The sequence below is a fragment of the Cetorhinus maximus genome, chromosome 22 (genome assembly GCF_964194155.1).
Source record: "Cetorhinus maximus chromosome 22, sCetMax3.hap1.1, whole genome shotgun sequence".
Lineage (NCBI taxonomy): Eukaryota > Metazoa > Chordata > Chondrichthyes > Lamniformes > Cetorhinidae > Cetorhinus > Cetorhinus maximus.
Genome location: NC_135900.1, coordinates 12227350 through 12249873, shown reverse-complemented (window position 1 = coordinate 12249873; position 22524 = coordinate 12227350). Strand labels below are relative to the sequence as shown.

Here is a 22524-nt window from a genome sequence, read left to right as displayed (position 1 = left end):
TCCATTCCATCATCGAAGTCATTATTAAATACGATGAATAGTTGAGGCTTCAACAAAGATTCATGTGGAACATCACGAGTTACATCCTGTCATTTAGACTACCTGCCCATTATCCCCATTCTTTGTCTCCTGGCCCTCAGCCATTTTCCTAACGAGGTCAATTGATTCCAGGAACTTTAACTTTAGACAACAGTCTCTTACGAGAAACTCTAATTAAATACCTTCCAGAGATATTCCCCTATCCACTACTTTACTCATCTCTTCAAAAACGTCAGCCAGGTTTGTCAGGCATCACCTGTCCTTTACAAATCTATGCTGGCTCTCTCTGAACCGTTGAAATTTTCACCTTATCCTTAATTGTAGACTCTCACAATTTCCCTGCTTACAATTCCCTGGTTTCCCTCTGTCACCTTTCTTCAATTGCAGAGTGACATGTGCAATTTTCCATACTAAAGGAGTGGTTCCCCAATCGAGAGAGCTTGCCTACTTATGTAAAGACTCCGGGATTGGAAAGCACCTCAGTCCTGGGGGGGGTTTGTCAATCTTTGGTACCATTATTTTCTTCTTCACTTTTATTTTGCTCCCTGACCCTGATTCGCTATTAATTTGCTTGGGATTGCTGACCTTTCCCTCCACTGTAACTACGGATGCACAGTCATTATTCAGCATGTTCACCATTTCCTTACGTTCATTGGCAATATCACTGTTATCAGTTTTCAAAGCAGCCAATTGCTCCTCATCGCCCTCTTTTTCTAATATAATTTTAAATATTTTTGATTTTACATACAAACATATATGTTGCGAGTTACTTTTCACATTTCCTTTTTGTAGTTATTATTTGTTTTGTCACCTTTGCCGATCTCATCTTTCCCATTCTCCAGGATCTGTGCCATTTTTTTTGCATCTTTGTACACTCTTTGTTTTATGTTGCCTCTTATCTTGTTAGTTGTCCATGGCTGAAGGTTGTGGGTGTCTGGAATTCACTGCCTAAGTTGGTGGTTGACGCTGAAACACAACACATTTAAAAGGTACCTGGATCTGCACCCGAAGTGCTGTAAGCTGTAAGACTATGGACCAGGGGCTGGAAAGTGGAATTAAAATGAGTGGCTAGTTTATTTATTTTTTCCTTTTTGGCTGGCGCAGACACGATGGGCTGAATGGCCTCTTTCTGCACCATAACTTTTCTATGGTTCTATGGTCTTTATTGGCAAGTGGAGCTCTTGCTCCTAAGGGGCTCTGCATCCCAATTCTTCTTTTAACACCAACCACTGATCTCCTGTTATTTTACCAATCGATAGATTTGCCCTGTTTACTGTGGACAGTCTCTGTGTCATCGCAGTGAAGTCAGCCTTACCCATATCTAGAATCTTAGTAGCTGTTTTGCATTTCTCTCTGAAACACTACATTGATAAGTGTTCATGCACGGTTAGCTTGTTAGTTAACTAAATCTACCACTTTAATCATTACTAAATCTTGTATAAAATGCCCTCCTTGTTGGTCCCAGAACATATTGCTGCAGAAAACTACCTTCGATTCACACAAGAAATCCACCACCTTTTCTGACATGTGCTTCTCTGCTTATTCACGTCCATATGAAAGTTAACCCTCTGCTACCCCCCCTCCATTAAAACCACTTTGCCTTTGCTGCACGTTTGTCTAGCCACTGTACAGCTATACCTCATTTAAAACGGTGCGCTAAACTAAACTAAAGGAAAATCACTTCCCCCTAAAGAAAATGTAATAAGGGTGGGTCACATTCCTGACCTCTAATTTTTACACTAAAAACCTATCCCTGCCTAGAATCTAATTGACCCAAAAATCCTCTTGCAAACTACTAACTTATAATACTTACTAGCTCTTAATAACTCTTGCTGCTTCCTGCCTCCAGCTTGCTGCTTCCCTCCCCCCACCTACCTGCTCGCCTACGCACAACTCCTCCTACTGTCTTAAGTCCCTTTTTTGTTTCTTAATTCATTATGTTTCCACTATCTGCTTACCTCTCATTAGATCCTCTCTCTTACCATCAGAGCGATTTCACTCTTCATTATTAAGGTCACTCCTCCACCTTTACCAAATTTTCCTATCCCTCCTCTAGACACTTTACTGCTGATAGATTTAGTTTCCAGTCCTGACCATGGGAAGCAGACAGTTAATTCTGCTACCTTGGATCTGTAGTGACAGACAACCTGCCCCTTGACACAGGGCTCAGCACACACGTTGGAAAGGCAGCCACCAACTTTGGCTGACCCACAAAACAGGCATAGCTAACCAAATGGGCACGGAATGACCTGCAGGACCAAAATGCTTATCCTCAAGGCCCGAATCCTCAGCACATGGCTGTGTGGCAGTGGAACCTACTTACAACTTACACCTACCAAGAAAAAAAAACTCACATCTCCCATATCTATGATGCATCTTTGCAATCACATGGAAAGGCAAATCCACCAATGAAGCAGTCCTTTCTAGGGCAAAAAATGCCAAGCATATAATCAAGCAAAGAAGGCTATGGCGTGCACACTGGTTGGAAGGTGGCTGCATCCCTGGGGATATGCTATATGCCAGGGAGGTAGCCTGTGCCAAGAGAACCAGCAGGGCGCCCAAAGCTCTGATTCAAGCATCATGAAAGCGTTCAACATTTAACCGTGACCCGCGAGAAACTCTAGTTGGCAATTGATGCAAATGGGGACATTGGCAATGGGCAGGAATTCGCCACCACAACAACAGCTGGTTTCAGAAGTTCCAAAGCGGAGACCAGCCCTGAAAACAAAGTGTCAACAGAAATCGCCCCACACCAGCGGTGAGGGGCAGCCTCCCACGCGGCACTTGTGGCAGACTTTACCTTTCCGGAATCAGCTTATGCAGCAGATGATTTCGTCGGACTTCACCCAAAGCTCTGAGGCCGCGAGCCCAATATCTCTTTCAGAGGGAGGGATACCAACCAAAAAGTCCTGACCATCTTGACCAGTCCTGACCATCTTGCAGCCATGCCTCAGTAATTGCTACCATATCGTACCCTCCAAATTGAATTCGTGCCTGAAATTCTTTCAGTTGGTTCCTTACTCTCCGTGCATTTGTATAAGGAACTGTAGTTGGGCCACGCACCCTAACCTGTCCTCCTGCTCTAATCTTTTACTCACACATTTCTTATTTCCTTCTCTTGGTTTAATTTCTTTATATCTTTTAGTTTTCCCTTTGGCCGCAGTGCCTAAAGCCCAATTTCTGACTGTTGCTGTACTCTCTTCCCTTTTGCGTTTTCCAAAGATTTATCTATGCTAACTTTTTCACTTGAGCTCTTCCCACCCTCATCCTCACCTAAAGTCCTTGCAACTGCCCTGTTTATCGTTCCCACAGGAATAGGGCATTGAACCCACCTGCTCTTCATCTAATCCTTTTGGCATGTCCTTCTATTCCTCTGCCCCCCCTCCCCCTCCTCCCCCACTTAGTTGTCTAGTTCCCCTTAAACGCATCCATGTTGCTCACATAGATGAAGTAGGCTGGGAGGAGGCTCATCTGGAGCATAAATGCCAGCATAGACCAGTTGGGCTGAATGGCTATAAAGTCAATACATATGTAACACGGAAAAAAGCATTCCAAGGCACTTTGCCGTTACCACATGAAAGCACGAGAGATTACTTGGTCCAAGAGATGATCTATATGAAGGTCTGACGTTATTTAATCTTGGGCAGTACTTGGCTCAGTTTTGAAAATCTCTCGACTGTATATTCACATTGGTAATGAATAGTGGAAAATATAATTTGCTAAAGACATTAGTAATTAACCTTTCACCCACTGCCTTCTTTGACGTCTCCAGTTCTGTTCTGCCGCTGCTTTCCACAACTGACTCAAGGCGGTTAAATTGGCCTCGGCCACTGTAAAAGGTCAAGGGACGGATCAAAGCTTTGCTGTACAGTTACTTTAATTAGCGTGAATTAGTGCATAAATATAAAAGAAGTGGCATTGACCCATTAAATTCCAACCTGACCTTTTTCTCACTGTTAACATTTAAAGTTCACTAATGCAAGCAGATAGAGAAATCGTCCATTCCCTTTTTTTTTTCCAACTCCTAAGGTTTCCCTCCTCAAACATTTTGGATGGCTAAAAAGAAAGGGCAAGGGTTGAGTGGGGACTAATTGGATCGCTCTCTCAAAGAGCCAGCACAGGCACAAGGGGCTGAATTGCGGCCTTCTGTGCTGCTTCATTCTGTGCTTAGAACCAGGATACTTAACCCGTGAGGATCAGTGAAGAACTGAAATGAGAATGTGGGTTTGAAATCCTCTTTGGCCGAGGGCTTTGCGCACTTGAGCCATTGAGCAGTTTGACTCCCACCCCAAATGGGCCAGTTGCTCAGTTAAATTGAAACTCCAGCCAACGAAATACTGGCACCATCCAATTGCACTTTCTGACTGACCATCCACATATGGCAGTGAGAAACTTGTCAAAGGATTAAACCCAACGAAACAGAAAGCAATTCTTCCTCGTTTATTCAATGTTTACTGACAAATAAGGACAGGACATTGTCTTTTTACCAAGCTGGCTGGGTAATTTCCTCACTCAATTGTATCTATGTTACTCCTAATAATTCAGTAATTCGGAACATGCTTTTTTTAAAAAGAAAATAGTCAAATTATCTAATCATTCAAATTAAGTGATTAAAAAAGAAAAATGGAAATTTAATTTTTATAGAAAAAATGAATTATCAGACAGATTCTAAATGGTGCTTGAGTTTTTCCTCTATATTCTATATAAGTTGCCTACATTGTTCTATATTGACTTTAAACACCAGGTAAAGTTTAGAAAAGTTAATAAGATGATGGTGAGACGGTGATGTATTTGTACTGTTACTGGGTTAGTAATCCAGAGGTCCAGGCTAATGCTCTGGGGACATGGGTTCAAATCTCACCATGGTAGCTGTTGGAATTTAAATTCAATTAATAAATCTGGAATTACCAACACTGACAATGAAACTACCATTCACTGACGCAAAAACCCATCTGGTTCACTGATGTCCTTTAGGGAAGGAAATCTGCAGTTCTTATCTGGTCTGCCCTACCTGTGAGTCCAGACAACCACAGCAATGTGGCTGACTCTTAAGTGCTCTCAAGGGGCAATTAAGGATGGGCAAAAAATGCAGGCCTTGCCAGTCACGCCCACATCCCATGAAAGAATATAATGTCAAAAAAAAATCATTGGTCTCTTTTGCAAAATGTTTGACTTTTTTTTTAGTTACAAGGTTTTGTCTGAGGGACCAACCTCAATGTCTGAAATCATAAACATTTTTATCTAATGTACCTTAAATGGACATCCAGCAGCTGATAAAACAACGTAACTTGTCATGTATGAGACGGCATGACTTCTGGAATTGGCCTGGTGCAAACAATCCTATCCGTTAGGAACGACCCACCCAGTCAGAGGGCCCCCTCTAAATGTACCTGGAAAAGCTTGAAATTCTAGTCCGTCGATGAGGAAACAAGTCTTCAGCCACAGGTTAGAGATGGGATTGAAGGCCAATGGGTCCCCAGCAGCTGATCTCAAATCGTTTTCCACCCAGACTTGAAGCTTGGAAAGAGGTCCTTGGGTCCTTCAGGCATTACGCAATGTACTCGAGCTCCAGATTAAAGCAGCAATAAAGGCTGTTAAAAGAAATGCACCAAAATGACCGATTCAGTGCACTTTTACAATATATCAGTAGATTGCCAGGTGGCATCTGGGTTCTCCTGGGCTCATACTGTGTCCTCCAACACTTCACTTTTCACAATCAAGTGACACCAATGTTCATCCAGACTTATCCAAGGGTGCTAGTCAAATCATTTTCAAATGAGTTGGTTGGGTATCACTCCTCCCCCACCAGCGCCATCTACAAGATGCACTGCAGCAACTTGCCAAGGCTCCTTCAACAGTACCTTCCGAACCTGTGCCCTCCACCACCTACAAGAATGGGGGCAGCAGGTGCATGGAGACACTACCACTTGCAGGCTCCCCTCCAAGCCACACACCATCCTGACTTGGAACTAAATTGCACTTCAGCACTGTGGATGTACCTACACCACACAGACTGCAGCGGTTCAAGAAGGCAGCTTGCCACTCCTCAAGGGCAACTGGGGGTGGGTAATAAACGCTGGCTTTGCCAGCAGTTCTCACATACCAAGAGCAAATGATAAAGAAAATCAGTGGCACATCTGTTGGGTCTACCTAGCTCGGTTGTATTTTTTTGCACTCGTATCCAGTAAAGTGAACCTAGAGGCAAAGTTCAAGAATCCTTTTGTATTTTCTCATTACAGGGACCATGATCTTTCATTTTTGTCAAATAGGATAAAACGTTGCAGCTCAAATTTACAGCACTGTATTGTCCTAGGATATCAAGATTGAACAAGAAGCAGTTCTTGGCTTGCAGGCTAAGTGAACTCATAATGACCAATGTCCCCCTCGCAGTGTGTGTGTGGGGTGTGGACAGGCTTGAGTTTTTCAGTACAGTAGTCTGGTTAGCCTTGTTGTCCCATAAGGGATATGTTTGTATTAAGCAGGTGAGAACCTGTGCAAGTGAAACCTATAAATAAACAGGAAAAAAACACTTAATTGCCTGACGAGTTTAGTGTTAATTGGATAGCAGATGCATATTAAAACTAGACAGGCCAGAATGTGAAATGTGGCTCACCAGCATCAAGCAAAGAGGAGTCTTTTGATTCATCTGTGTTTCTTACACCACGGAGGGTCTCCATTCAGAATAGCAGAAGGGGGTTTCTTCGGACACCCCGCTTCAAGCGAAGAGGAGTATACAGCCAGAATATAAACGCAAAATACTGCAGAAGCTGGAAATCTGAAATAAAAACAGCAAATGCTGGAAAAACTCAGCAGGTCTGTGGAGAGAGAAACAGTTAATGTTTCAAGTCCAGTATGACTCCTCTTCTGAACTGAAGGAAGGTAGCAATAAGATTGGTTTTATGTGCATGTTGAAAGGGGGGGAGGGGGAGGAGGAACTAAAGGGAAGGACTGGGATAGGATAGAGGGCGGGAGAGATTAAATGACAAAGATGTCATGGAACAAGAGGCAAAGGGCGTGGTAGTAAAGAAGCAAAACATTTGTCTAGAGTGAGTGTGAATGGCAGAATAATGAGCAGTTCTGTCCGAAAGCAAGAACATGAAAAGCAAGATTCAAGCCAGTACGTGGTGTGTATAAAAAGCAATCAAAATGGAGGACAGAGTTCATGGTCTGAAATTCTTGAACTCAACGTTGAGTCCAGAAAACTGTCAAGTGCCTAAATGGTACATGAAGTGCTGTTTCCTCAAACTTGCCTTGAGCTTCACAGGAAGACTGCAGCAGGTGCAAGGACAGAAATGCGAGCATGGGAACAAGGTGGAGGATTAAAATGGCAAACAACCGGAAGCTCAGGACTGTGCTTGCGGATTGAATGGAGGTGTTCCGCAAAGCGGTCACCCGATCTGTCTTTGGCCTCTCCAGTGTAGAGCCGCTGGTGCTGACGAGCCTGTTGGCAAATCACCTGAGGATGAAGCCTGAGAGTAAACAGAGGTCAGCAGGGGGCTGATGTTTTCAGTAGGAGGCTGGGAAATGCAGGCCTGAATTTGGAGCTGGAAACAACAACAACAACTTTTTATTTTTAACATCGCTTCTAACATAGTAAAATGTCCTATGGAGTGTCAGCAACCGATCACTTTAGTAGTAAGAATAAAAAAGCAAAATATTTTTAAAAAGCCCAAAACCTCGAAATATTAACGTTCAGACTTGTACAAGGATCATAAAAGTTAGCACGCAGGTACAGGAATTAGGAAGGCCAATCAGGCGAGACAGTGGTCTAGTAGCAATTTTGCTGCACTAGTTAATTCAGGGGCCCAGGCTTGTGCCCTGGGTACATGGGTTCAAATCCCACCACTACTGGTGGAATTTAAATTCAATTAATTAATAATAATGAAAGCTAGTTTCGGTAATAGTGACCATGAAACTATCATTGATTGTTGTAAAAACCCATCTGGTTCACTGATGCCCTTTTGGGAAGGAAATCTGCTTTGCTGTGGTTGACTCTTAACTACCCTCTGAAATGGCCTAGCAAGTCACTCAGTTCAAAGGCAATTAGGGATGGGCAACAAATGCTGGCCTTGCCAGCGACATCCACATCCCATAAAATAATTTTTAAAAATGGCAAGTTAACCTTTATTCCAAGGTTACTGGAGTACAAGAATAAGGAAGCCTTGCTACAATTGTATAAGGCTGTGGTGAGGCCACACCTGAAAAACTGTACCTAGGTTTTATCCCCATACCTAAGGAAGGATATATTTTCATTAGAGACGGGACAATGAAGGTTCACTAGATTGGCTCCTGGGATGAGAGGGTTGTCCTATGATGAGAGTTTTGAGTAAATTAGGCCTATATTCTCTGGCGTTTAGAAGAGTGTGAAATGATCTCATTGAAATACACAAGAATCTGAAGGGGCTTGACAGGGTAGACACTGCGGGCCCAGGAACAGCTTGGAGACGGTCCACCACCCACCAACGACCCCCGAATGCGATTTCACACTGGCTGGCCAATTGTCAGCCAGCGTGAAACGTGCACTGAAAGGCTCAGTGTTGCCGGGTTGCGGGGGGGCGGGAGGAGGGCAAGCGCTGCTGAAGTCTGCGCAGGCATGGGGGGAGCGCGCAATGAAAGCTCCCTGAAGGCAGGGAGTTGAAGAATTTTTAAATCAAAAATAAAGATTTGGAAATTATGAAAAAAAAATAGAGCTCACTCACATGAACATGCACACAGTAAAAAAAATTATGTCAAAACATTTTTTTTTTTGATTAATGTCGGAAACCTCATCCTACCCGTGGATGAGGTTTCCTGACAAATGCAGGGCCAATTCTTCCACCCGCCAACTGTAATGTTGGACGGGCGGCGAAAAATCTCTGAATTAATAAATTAATGGCCTTAATAGGCTTCTTAATTGTTGACAGGCGCGCTGCCGACTCTCGCGCACAGCCGCCAACCGAAATATCGCGTGCGATTTTACGTCCGCCCGGGTCGGGTGCGCCCCTGCCTGCGGGACATAAAATTCTGCCCACTGAGTTGTTGTTCCAACCGGCTGGGGAACTTAGAACATGGAGAGAGAACCTCGTTTAGGGCCAAAATGAGGAGAAATTTCTTCACTCAAAGTTTAGAATTCTCTACCCCACTGGGCTATGGATGCCCCATCATTCAATATATTTAAGGCTGAGATAGAGAGATTTTTGATCTCTCAGTGAAGCAAGCGATATAAGGAGTGGGTGGGAGAGTACAGTTGAGCTGGCGATGATTGTGGTGAATGGCAGAATGGGCTCAAGGGGCAGTATAGTTCAGTCCCACTCCTATTTAGTATGTTCTGACATTTGACGGTGAGCTATATAAGGAGATATCAGAAGAGGCAACCAAAAATGCAAAGAATAACCACAGATCCTGATGAATAGGAAAGATACCAAGAGCAGCAAAGGACGATAAACAGTGAGAGCTATAAAAAGGGAGCATGAAAAGAAAGCTGCAAGGGATATCGGATATCAGCATCAACGCACCAAATGTTTATAATTCTGTAAGGAAAAGGAAGCAACGTCAAAAGCAATGAGGCCCCTTGAAAACTGATAATGGTAATGTCAGTACAAATAAGGAAATGGTGAACATGCTGAGTAATTACTTTGCTTCAGCATGTCAGAAACCCAAAGGAAGTGAATATTGAATCAGGGAGAGGGACTCGAAGAAAATTTAGCATAAGCAAAATAACAGAAATGGAAAAAACCTAATGGCACTAAAGAACGATCAATCCCCCAGGACCAGATAGTTTTTTTTTGGTCCCAAGAATTTAAAGGAAGTGGGTGAGAACATTACAGATGCCCAAACTATAATCCTCCTAATCGAGAGCCATTCCTTTAGATTAGAAAATTGAACGTGGGACTCTGCTATTTAAGAAAGGTGACAGAGGAAAACCAAAGAATTATAAACCCATTAGACTAACATGCGTTGTTGGGAAATTGCTCAGGTTTACAATTGAGGATGGGATGACTGAACGCCCTGGAAATGTTCAGCTGATAGAAAGAGCCAGCATAGATTAGTAAAGGATAGATCACACCTGAAGAATCTGTGAATTTTTTGAAAAGGTGAATTTAAGTGGAGGACAGGAGTGGATATTACTTAATCAAATGGCTTCTGGAAGCCCATATAAGTCCTTTGTAAGGGACTGTTCGCTAAAGTTCAAGCTTATGGAGTTGAAGGTAAATTATTGCACTGGTTAGGAAATTGGCTGAGTTAAAGGAGACGGATAGGGTGTGACTAGTGGTGCCCCACAAGAATCTGTGTTGCGGCCTCAACTATTCTCCATATTTAGTAATAACTTTGATGAAGCGATAGCCATGTATCCAAATTTTGCGACAGCAAAGGCAGTATTGTAAGCAGTGTGGGTGAAAGCATAATATTACAAAGAGATGTTGATAGATTGAATGGCAAAGCTGTGGCAAATGGATTTGAATGTAGGAAAATGTGAGGTCATCCACTTTGGAGCTAATAAAGATGGAACAGGGTATTTTCTAAATGGTGAAAAGCTAGAACCAGATGGAGACCAAGGAGAGTGGAGGGTATAGGTATGCAGACCATTAAAATGTCAGGAGAGGTGTAGTGATGGGGACATGGTGGCGTTGTGGTGATGTCACTGGACAAGTAATCCAGAGGCCCAGGCATATGCTCTGGAGATATGAGTTTAAATCCCACCATGGCAACCGGTAGAATTTGATTTCAATAAATCTGGAAATGAACACTAGTCACAGTAATAGTGACCATGGCAACTATCATCAAATGTTGTAAAAACCCATCAGGTTCACTAATGTCCTTTAGGTTTATCCTTACCTGGTCTGGCCTACATGTGACTCCCGACCCAATGGTGTTGGCAATGGCCACTCAATTCAAGGGTAATTAGAGATGGCTAATGAATGCTACAAAAGAAAAAAAATGGTACAGAAATTAATCAACAAGGCTACTGGAATGAGAAGCAAGCAGAAGTTACACTTCAGGTATATAAAGCCCTGGTTAGACTACACCTATGTGAGTAGTTCTGGGGCACCATGCCTTAGAAAGGATATATTGACCTTGGAGGGAGCGCAGTGTTGACTTAAAATGATACCTGGACTCCGAGGTTTAAATTACAAGGAGAGATTGCACAAACTAGCATCATATGCTTTGGAATTTAGATGGTTAAGGGGTGATTAGGTTGAAGTTTTCAAGATATTAAGGGGAAACAGAGTAGATAGAGGTAATCTATTTCTCCTGGTTTGGGGGTCTAGAACAAAGAGTCATAAATCCCAAAATTAAGAGCCAGACCTTTCAGGAGTGAAATTCTTCACACACAGGGTGGTAGAAATTTGGAATTCTCTTCCACAACCGGTAATAACGCTAGGTCAATTGTTAATTTTAAAATGGAGATTGATAGATTTCTGCAAATCATTGTCAATGGTATTGGGCAAAGGTGGGCAAATGGAGTCAGGCCACAAGAGCAGCCATGATCTCACTGAATTGCGGAACATACTTGAGGGGTCTCCTCCTATTCCTATGTTCCAATGATCCGAAACTTTGTCAAAGAGGTCAACTTGAAGGATCATCTTAAAAGAAGAAAGAGAGGTGGGGAGAGGTTTAGGGAAGGAATTCCAGAGTTTAGGGCCTCAGTAGCTAAAGGCAACCAATGGTGGAATGATTAAAATCAGGGATGCGCAATTGGCTAGAATTGGAGGAGCACTGCTACCTCGAGGGCTTAGGACTGGAGGAGGTTAGAAATAGTGAAGGGCTAGGCCTTGGTGGTATAAGTTGTCCAGAAATAAAGATCGGTCAACCCAGAAGTGAGCAACTTTGTTAAAGAATGAAGGGAAAATTGAGTGAAGTAAGTTTTGACCATGAGATTTACTTAAGAATCACAGCACTGAATGGGGCCATTCAGCCCATTGTGCTTATGCTGACTCTTGAAAAGAACTTTCAAATTTAGCCACATGACAACTTTTACTTCATAACCCAGCGTGTTAGTCCTCTTCAAATTCATATCCAATTGCCTTTTGAAAATTCCTATGGAATTTGCTTCCACCACCCTTTCAGGCCATGCTTTCCAGATCTTTCCAGTCCTCTGTGAAAACTTCCTCATTTTTCCCCTCGTTCTCTTGCTTCTTATTTTAAATCTTTGGCCTCTGGTTACAGTCCCACTTGCCAGAGGAGACACTTTCTTCCAACTCGCTCTATCAAGACCCTGCAGATTTTGAATACCTTTGTCAGGCTTCCCCCTAACCAAGGACAACAATCCCAGTTTCTCCAATCTCTCCACATTCCTGAAGCCCCCTCATTCCTGTTGCTTCACCGGAGAACTCAATCAGGCTAGTCAGACGTGAAGAGTCATACGGACTCGAAGCGTTAACTGTGTTCCTCTCCGCAGATGCTGCCAGACCTGCCGAGTTTTTCCAGGTATTGTTATTTTTGTTTTGGATTTCCAGCATCCGCAGTTTTTTGCTTTTATGATTTGCTTTTAAGAGCTCTATGCTAACTGTCCCTTTATTAATCTTTGCTTCTCCTTGCGGAATCAGTTTTGTTCTCGAGAGTGGTCTCAACAACTGGCGTTACACTGGCTGGCCTGTAGTTACCAGGTTTAATCCCCCTCCCCTCTTTTGATTAGGTATATAATACTTGCAGTTCTCTGGCACCACTGCCAGACCCAAAGAGGATTTATAGATTGTGATCAAAATTTCTACGATCTCCAACCTTGCTTCCCTCAGTGAGCTAGGCTGCAATCCACCTGGACCAGCTGACTTGTAAACTTTAACTGCTGCCAACCTAATTTAACATCTCGGTTTTATCTATTTTTATTCAACCCAATATTTTTATCACAGATTGACAGGGCGTGTACAGCGCAGGAAGCTGTCATTTAGTCCAACAGATCTATTCCATTGTTTTTACTCCACACGAGCTTTCTTTCTCCCACTCCCTTTTTCATCTAGCTCTATCTGTGTAACCTTTTGCTCCTTTCTCCCTCGTGTTTATCTAACTTCCCGTTAAATACGCTCCCAGTGGATAAATAGGTCAATGTCCGATACCGCGTGACCACCTGGTTCACACTGGCTCAGCAGATTTTAGCTAAGGGAATGATGAAGGGACTACAACAAGCCTTGGGGCAGAATGTTACAGCCCCATCACCACAGGGGTGAGGCTGTAAAATGTGGCGAGCCATTCATAAATCCATCGACTTTGGCGGAACCGTAAAATCCCGCTGGCGTAAAATCCCTCCCTTAGTCTCCCTGGGTGAAGAGGACAAATTGACCAGGGTTTCCTGCTCCAGTTACTAACTGAGCAATGGACACCAGGAGACATGCAGGGAACAGCTCTGGGCCCAACTTTGACAGGGTCCATGGTTCAGCAGCTTGCCAACAATCTTTGTTCAGATACATTTTATGAAGAATGACCACCGGGAGTACTGCAACCTGGAGAACTGTAGTTAAAGGGTCAAAACTGAAACAGAGAACACAACCAATATAAAATTGAATGTTTGTGCCATTTATTACAGTTCACAGCTGACGCCATCGAATGCATTAAAAAAAAAATGATTTGTGTTTTCGACACCCAGGAAACAAAAGCAGTAACTGTGCAACCGATAATAAAAATACGCTGATCGTAAAATGAATCATAAAGAATGTTACAATTCTGGAGCACATGTCGAATTTATGGCAAATCGGCACCCAATCACATTGCACATAAAGGAATGAGATTCCGGGAAAGCAGAGTAGTCAGTGCACAAGACTACATTGTTGATTCTTTACAGTTAAGAGCGTGGGAGACATTCCTTTCCTTGACTTGACTTCAGTTTAGGGGAGGGTATTTCTGGCATCCATTATTTATTCCTGCCACCTATGCACATTCATTTAAACAATTGGTTTCATTCAACAATCTACATGCAAGTTGTATAAAAAATAAGAATTTGAATTTATATTGTGCCTTTCACATGCACAGGACTGCCCATCCTGCACCCTCTCCCCAGCCCCATGCTCTTTATAGCCGATGAAGCATAGGTACTAGCCAGGATTTAGTGTGGCCGACATGGGTCTCGCCCACCGGTCGTGAATCGGCAGGGAGTCTCCATCAGTCTGTATGGGAGGCCCGACAGAATCAACTGCTCTTCAGGCACTTAAGTGGCCACTGTCGGGCCTCCACCGCGATTGAGGTCCCTGGCAGTAGAAGCCCTGCCCACCAAGAGCTCCCGGCCAATCAGAGGCCAACAAATTCTCATTGATGCCACTGCCAGCGGAAGCGGTGGTAGCGGGTGGCGCTGTACACACCAGAGGCCCAGGCTCGTCGTGGGACCCCAGGCCCCAAGCGATTTAGGGTGGGCTGGGGATTGCGGGAGAGGGGGTGCCAGGGGCGACAAGAGGCGAGGGTAAGGAGGTGGCTTTCAGCGGCCCCCAACCCCTACCCCTTCCTAATGGCACTCCCGTCAATCAGGCACTGAGTGCTTGACTACTAGAGACCCACTGGATGCCCTTCCGAGGACACAGGAAAGCCGTGAGGCCCCCGTTTAATCCCAGAGCCACCACACTAAATTGTGGTGGGCTCAGGGATAATTTGTGTCGATTGGCTCATTGATGAGTTTAAGTGACATCCCGCCATGAATTTGCTGAATGGGCCCCTTCCCACCTCCGGCTTCATCGGGGAAGGCTTTGCCACCTGTTGGAAGATTGGCACAGGGCCTCTCCTGTGATTAAGTAGGCCGGTTGCCGTGGTTCCCACCGCAACAGGCTGCATTAAATTCAGCCCTCTGTTGAAAGAAGTGCGGCAGCCAAATTGCACACAGCAAGTTCCCCACAAACAGCGGTATGATAATGACCAGCTAATCTGTTTTTCAGTGAGAAACCCCATGCCCATCTTTGGAAAAAGTGCCATGGGATCTTTTGTGCCCACCTGAGAGGGCAGATAGGAGGACTCCTGCTTAATATCTCCCCTGAAAGGTGCCACCACCGACAATGCAGCACATCCCACCACTGAACTATGGCGAACATCCTTGAGAAACCCCTTGGGCATTTGGAAAGTGTTTCCACTTGGACACTCCTTTGTAAACCCATTTAACCTCAAATGTAAATCTTCAGTGAGATGTTGAAGTGTTGACTTTTTATGTAGAACAACATCCGTGACAGTGAAAATTGCATCGCTCACGCAAAAAAATCCTCATTTAGCCCGGAATATGGTCACATCTTTGTATTTGTTAATGACTGAAATCCAAAAATGGAAAATTAACTTAAGCTTAAAAGGTTTGCAAATGCTTCTTCTCAAATGTGCTTCATTAGCTACTGGTCCCCAAAGCACTATGATTTCAAATTCTTATCCTTGTGATCAAGTTTCTTCATGGACTCCCACTTCCTAATTTCTGTAACCTCCTACCCTTCTGTAATCTCATTACACGAAACTTTCCATTGCGCCAACCCTACCTTTTGAGCGCCGCTCTCCTGCGCCACCTTTGCCAGCTGTGCCTTTTGCCATCTGGGTCCTACACTCTTGGGATTCCCTCCTTAAAGTCCTGTGCCTCCCTACCTCATTCTCCTCCTTTATGACTCAACTCAAATCCCAATTCTTTAACCAAACTGTTGCCCACTACTCTGAACATCTCCTTTGCATTTTTGCCCGAATAGGCCATCATGGGACATTTTTCTATGTTAAAGGCATTACATAAATGCAATAATTGTTGTTAAATCTGAACTGCTCCCAAATGAGACAATTTGGCTTTGGCCCTCTGTCAAAAACATTTTGCCTTTTTCCAAATGTGAAACGTAATTGCTGCAGTTTATGATGTACAAAATCCTAATACAATGATTTTGTTACTGCAGGGAACTTTTTTTTTTACTGCTTTTTGGATTTCTGTCAAGGCAAGTTAAATGTCTTAATTGCCAAATGTCCAGTGCAGAACTGCAGTGCGGGATGATAAAACAAACTATCTATATACAAACGCACCATAGTGTGAATATTAAATAAAATGTGGAGATATTGTTGAGTAAATTTTTTTTTTCTCTATTGCTTTTCTCAACCAGGAAGGACCAGAATCTTCTGTCCCCAGTAAATTGCTGGTATTTGCTGTTGAACCAGGTCAGGAGAGAGAGCAAAGATCATGCAACTTTGAGTGACATTTATCTGAACAATGTTATCATGCGTTTCATGCAAATCAGTGAGGACTCGACCAGACTCTTCAAAAAGGTAACATTATGATGAATCAGCCAAAGTTTTATTTTTAAATTTGTTCCTGGGATGCGGGAGTCGCTGGCTAGACCAGCATTTATTGCCCACCCTTAATTGCCCTTGTTCAGAGGGCATTTTTAAAGCCTTGGAGTCAACCACATTGCTGTGGGCCTGGACTCACATGTAGGCCAGACCAGGTAAGGATGGCAGATTTCCTTCCCTAAAGGACACTAGTGAACCAGATGAGTCTTCACGACAATCAGCGATGGTTTTGTGGTCATCGTCAGACTTTAAATTCCAGATTTTTTTTTAAAAATTAAGTTCAAATTCCACCATCTGCCGTGGTGGGATTCGAACCCAGGTTCCCAGAGCAGTACCTTGGGTCTCTGGATTACTCCGTCCAGCGACAGTACCACCTCCCCCAAGTATTAAACCTTTCACAATTAGTCATGGAAAAATTGCAAAAGAGCCAGAGAGGAGATGATTTTTTTTTTTCCCCACCAGGCATGTTGTTATGATCCGGAATGCACTGCCTGAGAGGGCGTTAGATAAATATATGAAAGGGAAATAGATAAATATATGAAGGGGTGAAATTTTGCAGAGCTATGGGGAAAGAGCTATGGAATGGGACTAACTGGATAGCTCTTTCAAAGAGCCGGCACAGGCCCAATGGGCCGAATGGCCACCTTCAACGCTGTAGATTCTATGGTTCTAACAAGTCTGGGAAATGTTAAGTGGTGGTACATTTTCCCATCTTGACGGGTCCACTGGCTGAGTCCAATCTCAAAAGAGCACCTCTACCTGCCCTGGTGTAATATTGTGCGTGGGTCACTTTTGAGCACCTTAAGGAGTTTGGGGAGCAATCCCACTTCATCCCCTTGGAGGTTTAATCAATTTATAGTTGGGTTGGTTACTTTCTTCAAGAGTGGGTTGTGCGTTGGCACCCAGTCAGTGGCAAGAAGGCAAGTCAATAGGTCAAATGTCCTTTTAGTCTTTTTCCCTAAGCTTCCTGAATCTTTTGTGACACTCTTAATCCATTAGTCTGGGCTGGCTTTGAAGTCAGGCAGGGAAACTGAATGGACAACATGCCAGTCTACCCTGTCACCCAGATACCAGTAAATTCAAGCTCTTACCCATGTTCTGATACTTTTTGAACAGCTTCTTCAAAGAAGCAATTTTTTGTTTTTGCTTCTACAAGACCAGCCCTCGTATTCTAGGCCAATTACCTGTCAATGGTAAAACAGTAAGAACTTGCATTACCTCTTGTTGGACACAAAGCCTGAACTGCATTTGACAATTACATTAAAGTACATTTGATTGTAATGAGGTTTTCAGGCAATACTTCAAAAGTGAGTGACAGCACTTTTTTTTAGAGAGATAAGAACATGCACTGGTATTTTTGAAACTGGATAGAAATTTTTGTTCCTGCATCAAAAATCCTGTTTTTATTAAAATTGGACATGGTTTAAGGAAAGTCTGTGCTTATGTATGCAGGTCTTACAGGATAATGCCTGGCGGGTACAGTTTTGGGGTGCATTTACATAACAGTATTGTGTATAGAATTGTTTCCCCTCTTGCCATTTGAGGGGTGAGAAAGCTAGTTGCTGTTCTGACGCAGTGGCTAATTTTAGAGCTGTTGTAAAACCACCAGATGGAAGCTTTTTATGAAGAAGATCACCCTGGTTCAGAAAGAAATTCATTTCTTTCAGTGATGCATTTTCATAGATCGAAAGATCTACCCTTTCTCTCCGTGAGGCTCCGTCTACTTCATTAGTTTCTGCAGGGAGCCAGGAAATTAAATAGCAGGGACCTACAGTGTGAAACCTAATAATAGTATAAATGATGACAGTGAATGATGGAATTAAAGTTGCTACAGTTTCAATCATGAAGTACAATTAATGCGCTTGAGTGACATTTAATGTTCTGGATGTTTTGTTGCTGGTAACTGTAGTATGTGATTGCCATTAGCCCTCTGCCAGTGAACCAGACCCTTTTTAAAGATTGCTACAACATTAAGATAAAAGTCAATGCATACGTTCAGTGCATTGTTACGATCCCAGCTGCTGCTAATACTGAACAAGTCAGACCCTAGGGTCAAACCTGGCTGATAGATCCTGACTTATTTTTTGGAAACCGTGGAGGAAAGTTACTGAACAAATTCACAGGAGTCTTGCTGATTAACTTTCAATACAATCAATAAAAGATTTATTAAAACAAGAAAAGTGGACTATATTACGCCAGTCAAAAAGGTTGGAAAGATCTCAATACAAACATGAGAAGACGATTCAAATTCCCACTATTCCTTTACCCTAGCAATATCTTTACAGGCACAAAAACCAGTGAATAGTTACCACTAACTTCTCACTTGGGACTAGCACAGTTGCAAACGGTTTTCTTCTGGTAAATTCCTGAGCATTTACTTGATGCTTCTCACCCAATGCCTATCTCTCCCCAAGACACCCAGAAACTGCACTCTAAACACACTGTCTCTTCAACTGCAGAGCAAATATAGCACCTCTACTAACCTGATCACTTAGTCCCATAACTGATAATTCAGTCAACTACTGTCCCACTGGCCTTGTAGGTTTTCTTCTCAGAACTTCAGATCCCTGCCTTCTCTCTCTGACACACACACTGAACTTCCCTCTCTCAACTCCTGCCTTTTCTCTGTCTGTGTCCTTGGATCATTATTGCTAAGCAACAGTAAAGATTTTCTATATTTTCTTTTTTCCCCACTGGACTTTCAACCCCTGTTGACCCATCTCTTTAACTTAAAGGGTTATAAAACCTCATTAAAAAATAAGTATATACAAACAAACCTAAAAGACCTGACCTTTCAATCACAAATCCATCCTGACACCCAAGCACTGAGGTTCATCAACAAAACCTAAGTGAAACTGAAACCATTTTTACCTTTCTTAACAGACCAATATGTAAATAAATTCAACTTGAAATTATGCATTGTTCATACCAGCATGAAGACGCAGTAATTTTTAATACTTGTACCTGTGTTTCTCTGCACCCTTGAGAATTATAATAGCCTGGTGTGGCTTAATTTCCTTTTCCCAAACCTGTTCTTTTGTTCTATTTGGAGGATAAAGTGACTTCATCTTTGGTTCATATTTGTCAGTGAAATAAGGATGCAGCCTGTAAATAATTCCAAATACAGTTATTTTTCTCTTGACATCTTTTTATAAGCCATTCCCTCCCTCCTTGTAATCTTTCTCTCTTACCCTTCCCCTATTTAGTCCTAATTCTCACTGACAGGATAGACACTGAGAGGTTGTTTACCCTAACTGGGGAGATGTAGAACATGGGGGCACAGTCTCAGGATAAGGAAACAATCATTTAGGACTGAGATGAGGAGAAACTTCTTCACTCAGAGTTATGAATCTTTGGAATTCTCTACCCCAGAGAGATGTGGATGCAGCATCATTGAAAATATTTAAGGTTGGGATAGACAGATTTTTGGCCTCTCAGGAAATAGAGGGATATGGGGAGTGGGTGTGAAAGTGGAATCAAGGTAGAAGATTAGCCATGATCGTATTGAATGGTGGAGCCGGCTTGAAGAGCGCCGTGGTCTACTGCTCCTATTTCTTACATCAGTTCAAAGTTGAGGAGCAGAAAAACCTGCCTTGCACCTGTAGTTTCTAAGGACTTGGCAAAGTAACAAGCAACACAAGGTAGTGATGGGCACAGAGTCAAGCATCCCGCCAGGCAGCCTTACAGCTGGCTGTGCTTAAACCAGAGTACTACAACAGTCTTAGTGACTTCAACAGAATAGGGTGCTGATGAAGGACATGTGTGCTACTAGATGGTTGATTTGTAGCTGAGACTAACCTGTGTTGGCAAGAGTTTGTTAATGGACAGCAGGGAAATTCAACAAAGTATGTTCATGTTTATGTTTTTTTTCATACCATTTTTAAATGTTCTTGCTGAATAGGCCTATCAAAGTAATTTTCTGGTTGCTATTGATTTGCTTACTTACCCCCTCTCTCCTGCGCCCAAACCCCACCGGGTGTCGACTGCTAGGCTAATGCTGGTAATATATTTTCTGGTCAATATGTTTCTGGCGACGTGAAGGCCATAGACATCAGTTATCGTACCTGGGAGCCACTCGCTGGTGACAGAGGAAAATGGCGACACCTCCTGTGGGCTGGCGCACGCCTCCCATGTTGACCAGCGGCTACAGCAGCTTGGCAATGAGCGCCAAGGCCGAAAACAGCAACCACAACGTCACTCGGTAGCTTCACGGGGGACACTTGTGGCAGAACCTGCCTCTCGAAGGTTGGCCCTTATCAGCCATCAGCAAATGTGCGCCATTTGAAAACACCCCCTCAGAAATGGATGGTTTTCTGCGTGCCTGTTATCTTTCATAACTGGAAGGATGCTGATGATGGCTTCTGGTCAAACAGTCTACAACAGTTAACATTATACAAGTGTTTCCTTGGAGATGTATTTTCTGATGATTGTTTGTTTTATTCTCCCTCTGAAGGAGAATAAAGTTCGTGCCTGGCACTCCCATTGATTTTTGGGATGGCTCAGAATCATTTTTCCATCTGGATGACACATTTAATGCTTGCTGCAACATCGCTCAAAAATATTTTGTTTTAAAATATAAGCAAAATACTGCGGAAAGTGCTGGAGCAAAACAAGGACTGGCAACATCGGTGGAGAGAGAAACAGAGTTAACATTTTGAGTCCAATATTATACCTCTTCGAAACTGAAGGAAATAAGTAATGGGACTCGAAACGTTAACTCTGTTCCTCTCTTTCCACAGATGCTGAGTTTTTTCGAGCACTTTGTGTCATTTGTTTTCAAAGCTTTAAAACAAATTATCCACCCCTTAGAGCTTCTGGCGGACTCATAAATTGCACAAACCCATGATGTATTTCTGCTAAAATCACTGCTTAATTGCAAAATCAAACGTGGTCACCTGATAATGCACCAGATTGTGGGTCAGTGGAATTTTGAACATTCAACGGAATGTTACCCGGGCTCCAAGGTTTAGATCATGAGGAGAAATGGCATAAATTAGGCCTGTTCCCTGGAATATACACAGTTAAGGGATGATGATTTTTAGGATTTTGAATGGCATTGATAGAGTAGATAGCGAAAGACTTTTTTTTTCACTGATAGGTAAGTGTAGGACTATAGTAGTAGGATCTGGTACATAAAGGGTTAATGTGGGACTGAATACAGTACTGCCCACTGGCCCGGGGTCAGTCTAGCGATAAACAGAGTTGGGTAAAGACTTAGACTGGAGTTAGCTCCATACCCATCCCCTGTATATCAGAATTGTCAATAAAGACATGCTCTGGATTAAGAAGCCCACATCATGGTGTCCGAAGCAGGATTCTTCAACAACAAAAGGGCATAACCTTAACATTAGAACTAGGTCATTTAGGAGAGAAGTTAGGAAACACTTCCTCACGTACAGCAATAGATACAGACTCACTTAATAATTTTAATTGTGAGGTTGATAAATTTTTGCTTAATAAATGCATTAAAGGATATGAAACTTAAGATGGATGGAGCGCAGATACAATTCAGCCATGATCCTGTTGAATGGCGAAACAGACTCGAACAGGCCTGTTTCCATGGAGGTTTCTTTCCAGCACTGGCGTTTATTTGGATAAAATGCAAGGGGCAATTACAAAAAAAAAATATCAGAGGGCATGGTAGCATGAATAAGCGCTTAGAAGAAGCATTGGCAGAGAAAACATTCCTGTTGGTCGAATGGTTGAGAACCAGCGGATGCCGATTTAAGGTGATTGGCAAAAGGCACAACAGTGACATGAGGAAAATCCTTTTTATGCAGCGAGTGGCGAGGATCTGGAACGCACTGCCTGAGAGTGCGGTGGAAGCACAAAAGGGAAAAGGATAAGCACCTGAAGAGAAAAAAAAAATTTGCTGGGCCCACTGAGAAGCGGGGCTAGCCAACTTGCTCTTGAAGAGAGCTGGTTCAGACACAATGAGCTGAGTGGCCCCATCCTCCCCATTAACCATTCTATGATTCGATAACGTGCTTAAGAAGGAGCCAACTGCCGGTCACAGTGTTCAGGAAATTCTGAACCATGTGTTATCGGGAAAGCAAAGACCATCGAGCAGAAAGAATGCAAATCATGTAAACATGTACTTATTTTAGCAGCAAGCTTCCTGAGAACAGGCTGCATGAGGGAGACTGGACAGGTCCTAGGTTATAAAAGTGTGTAAGAGTTATAACATGGAACAGGCCACTTGGCTTAAGCAGCTCTGTGCCATCTTTTACCCTCAATGCAAGCAGACGTATCTCGTTTACCCACCCTGTTCCGATGTCTCGTCAACCC

The 22524-nt window shown here is 43.1% G+C and overlaps 1 protein-coding gene across 4 annotated transcripts in view; it reads left to right on the top strand.

Annotated features, from left to right (window-relative positions):
- LOC144696481 (SLIT-ROBO Rho GTPase-activating protein 1) overlaps window positions 1-22524 on the top strand; it is a 248875-nt gene that overhangs the window by 103764 nt on the left and 122587 nt on the right. For all 4 annotated transcript variants that reach the window (XM_078567814.1, XM_078567812.1, XM_078567810.1 and 1 more), the window contains exon 3: window positions 16050-16212. In XM_078567814.1, the coding sequence (XP_078423940.1) occupies window positions 16050-16212 (163 nt within the window). The remainder of the gene's footprint in view (window positions 1-16049; window positions 16213-22524) is intronic.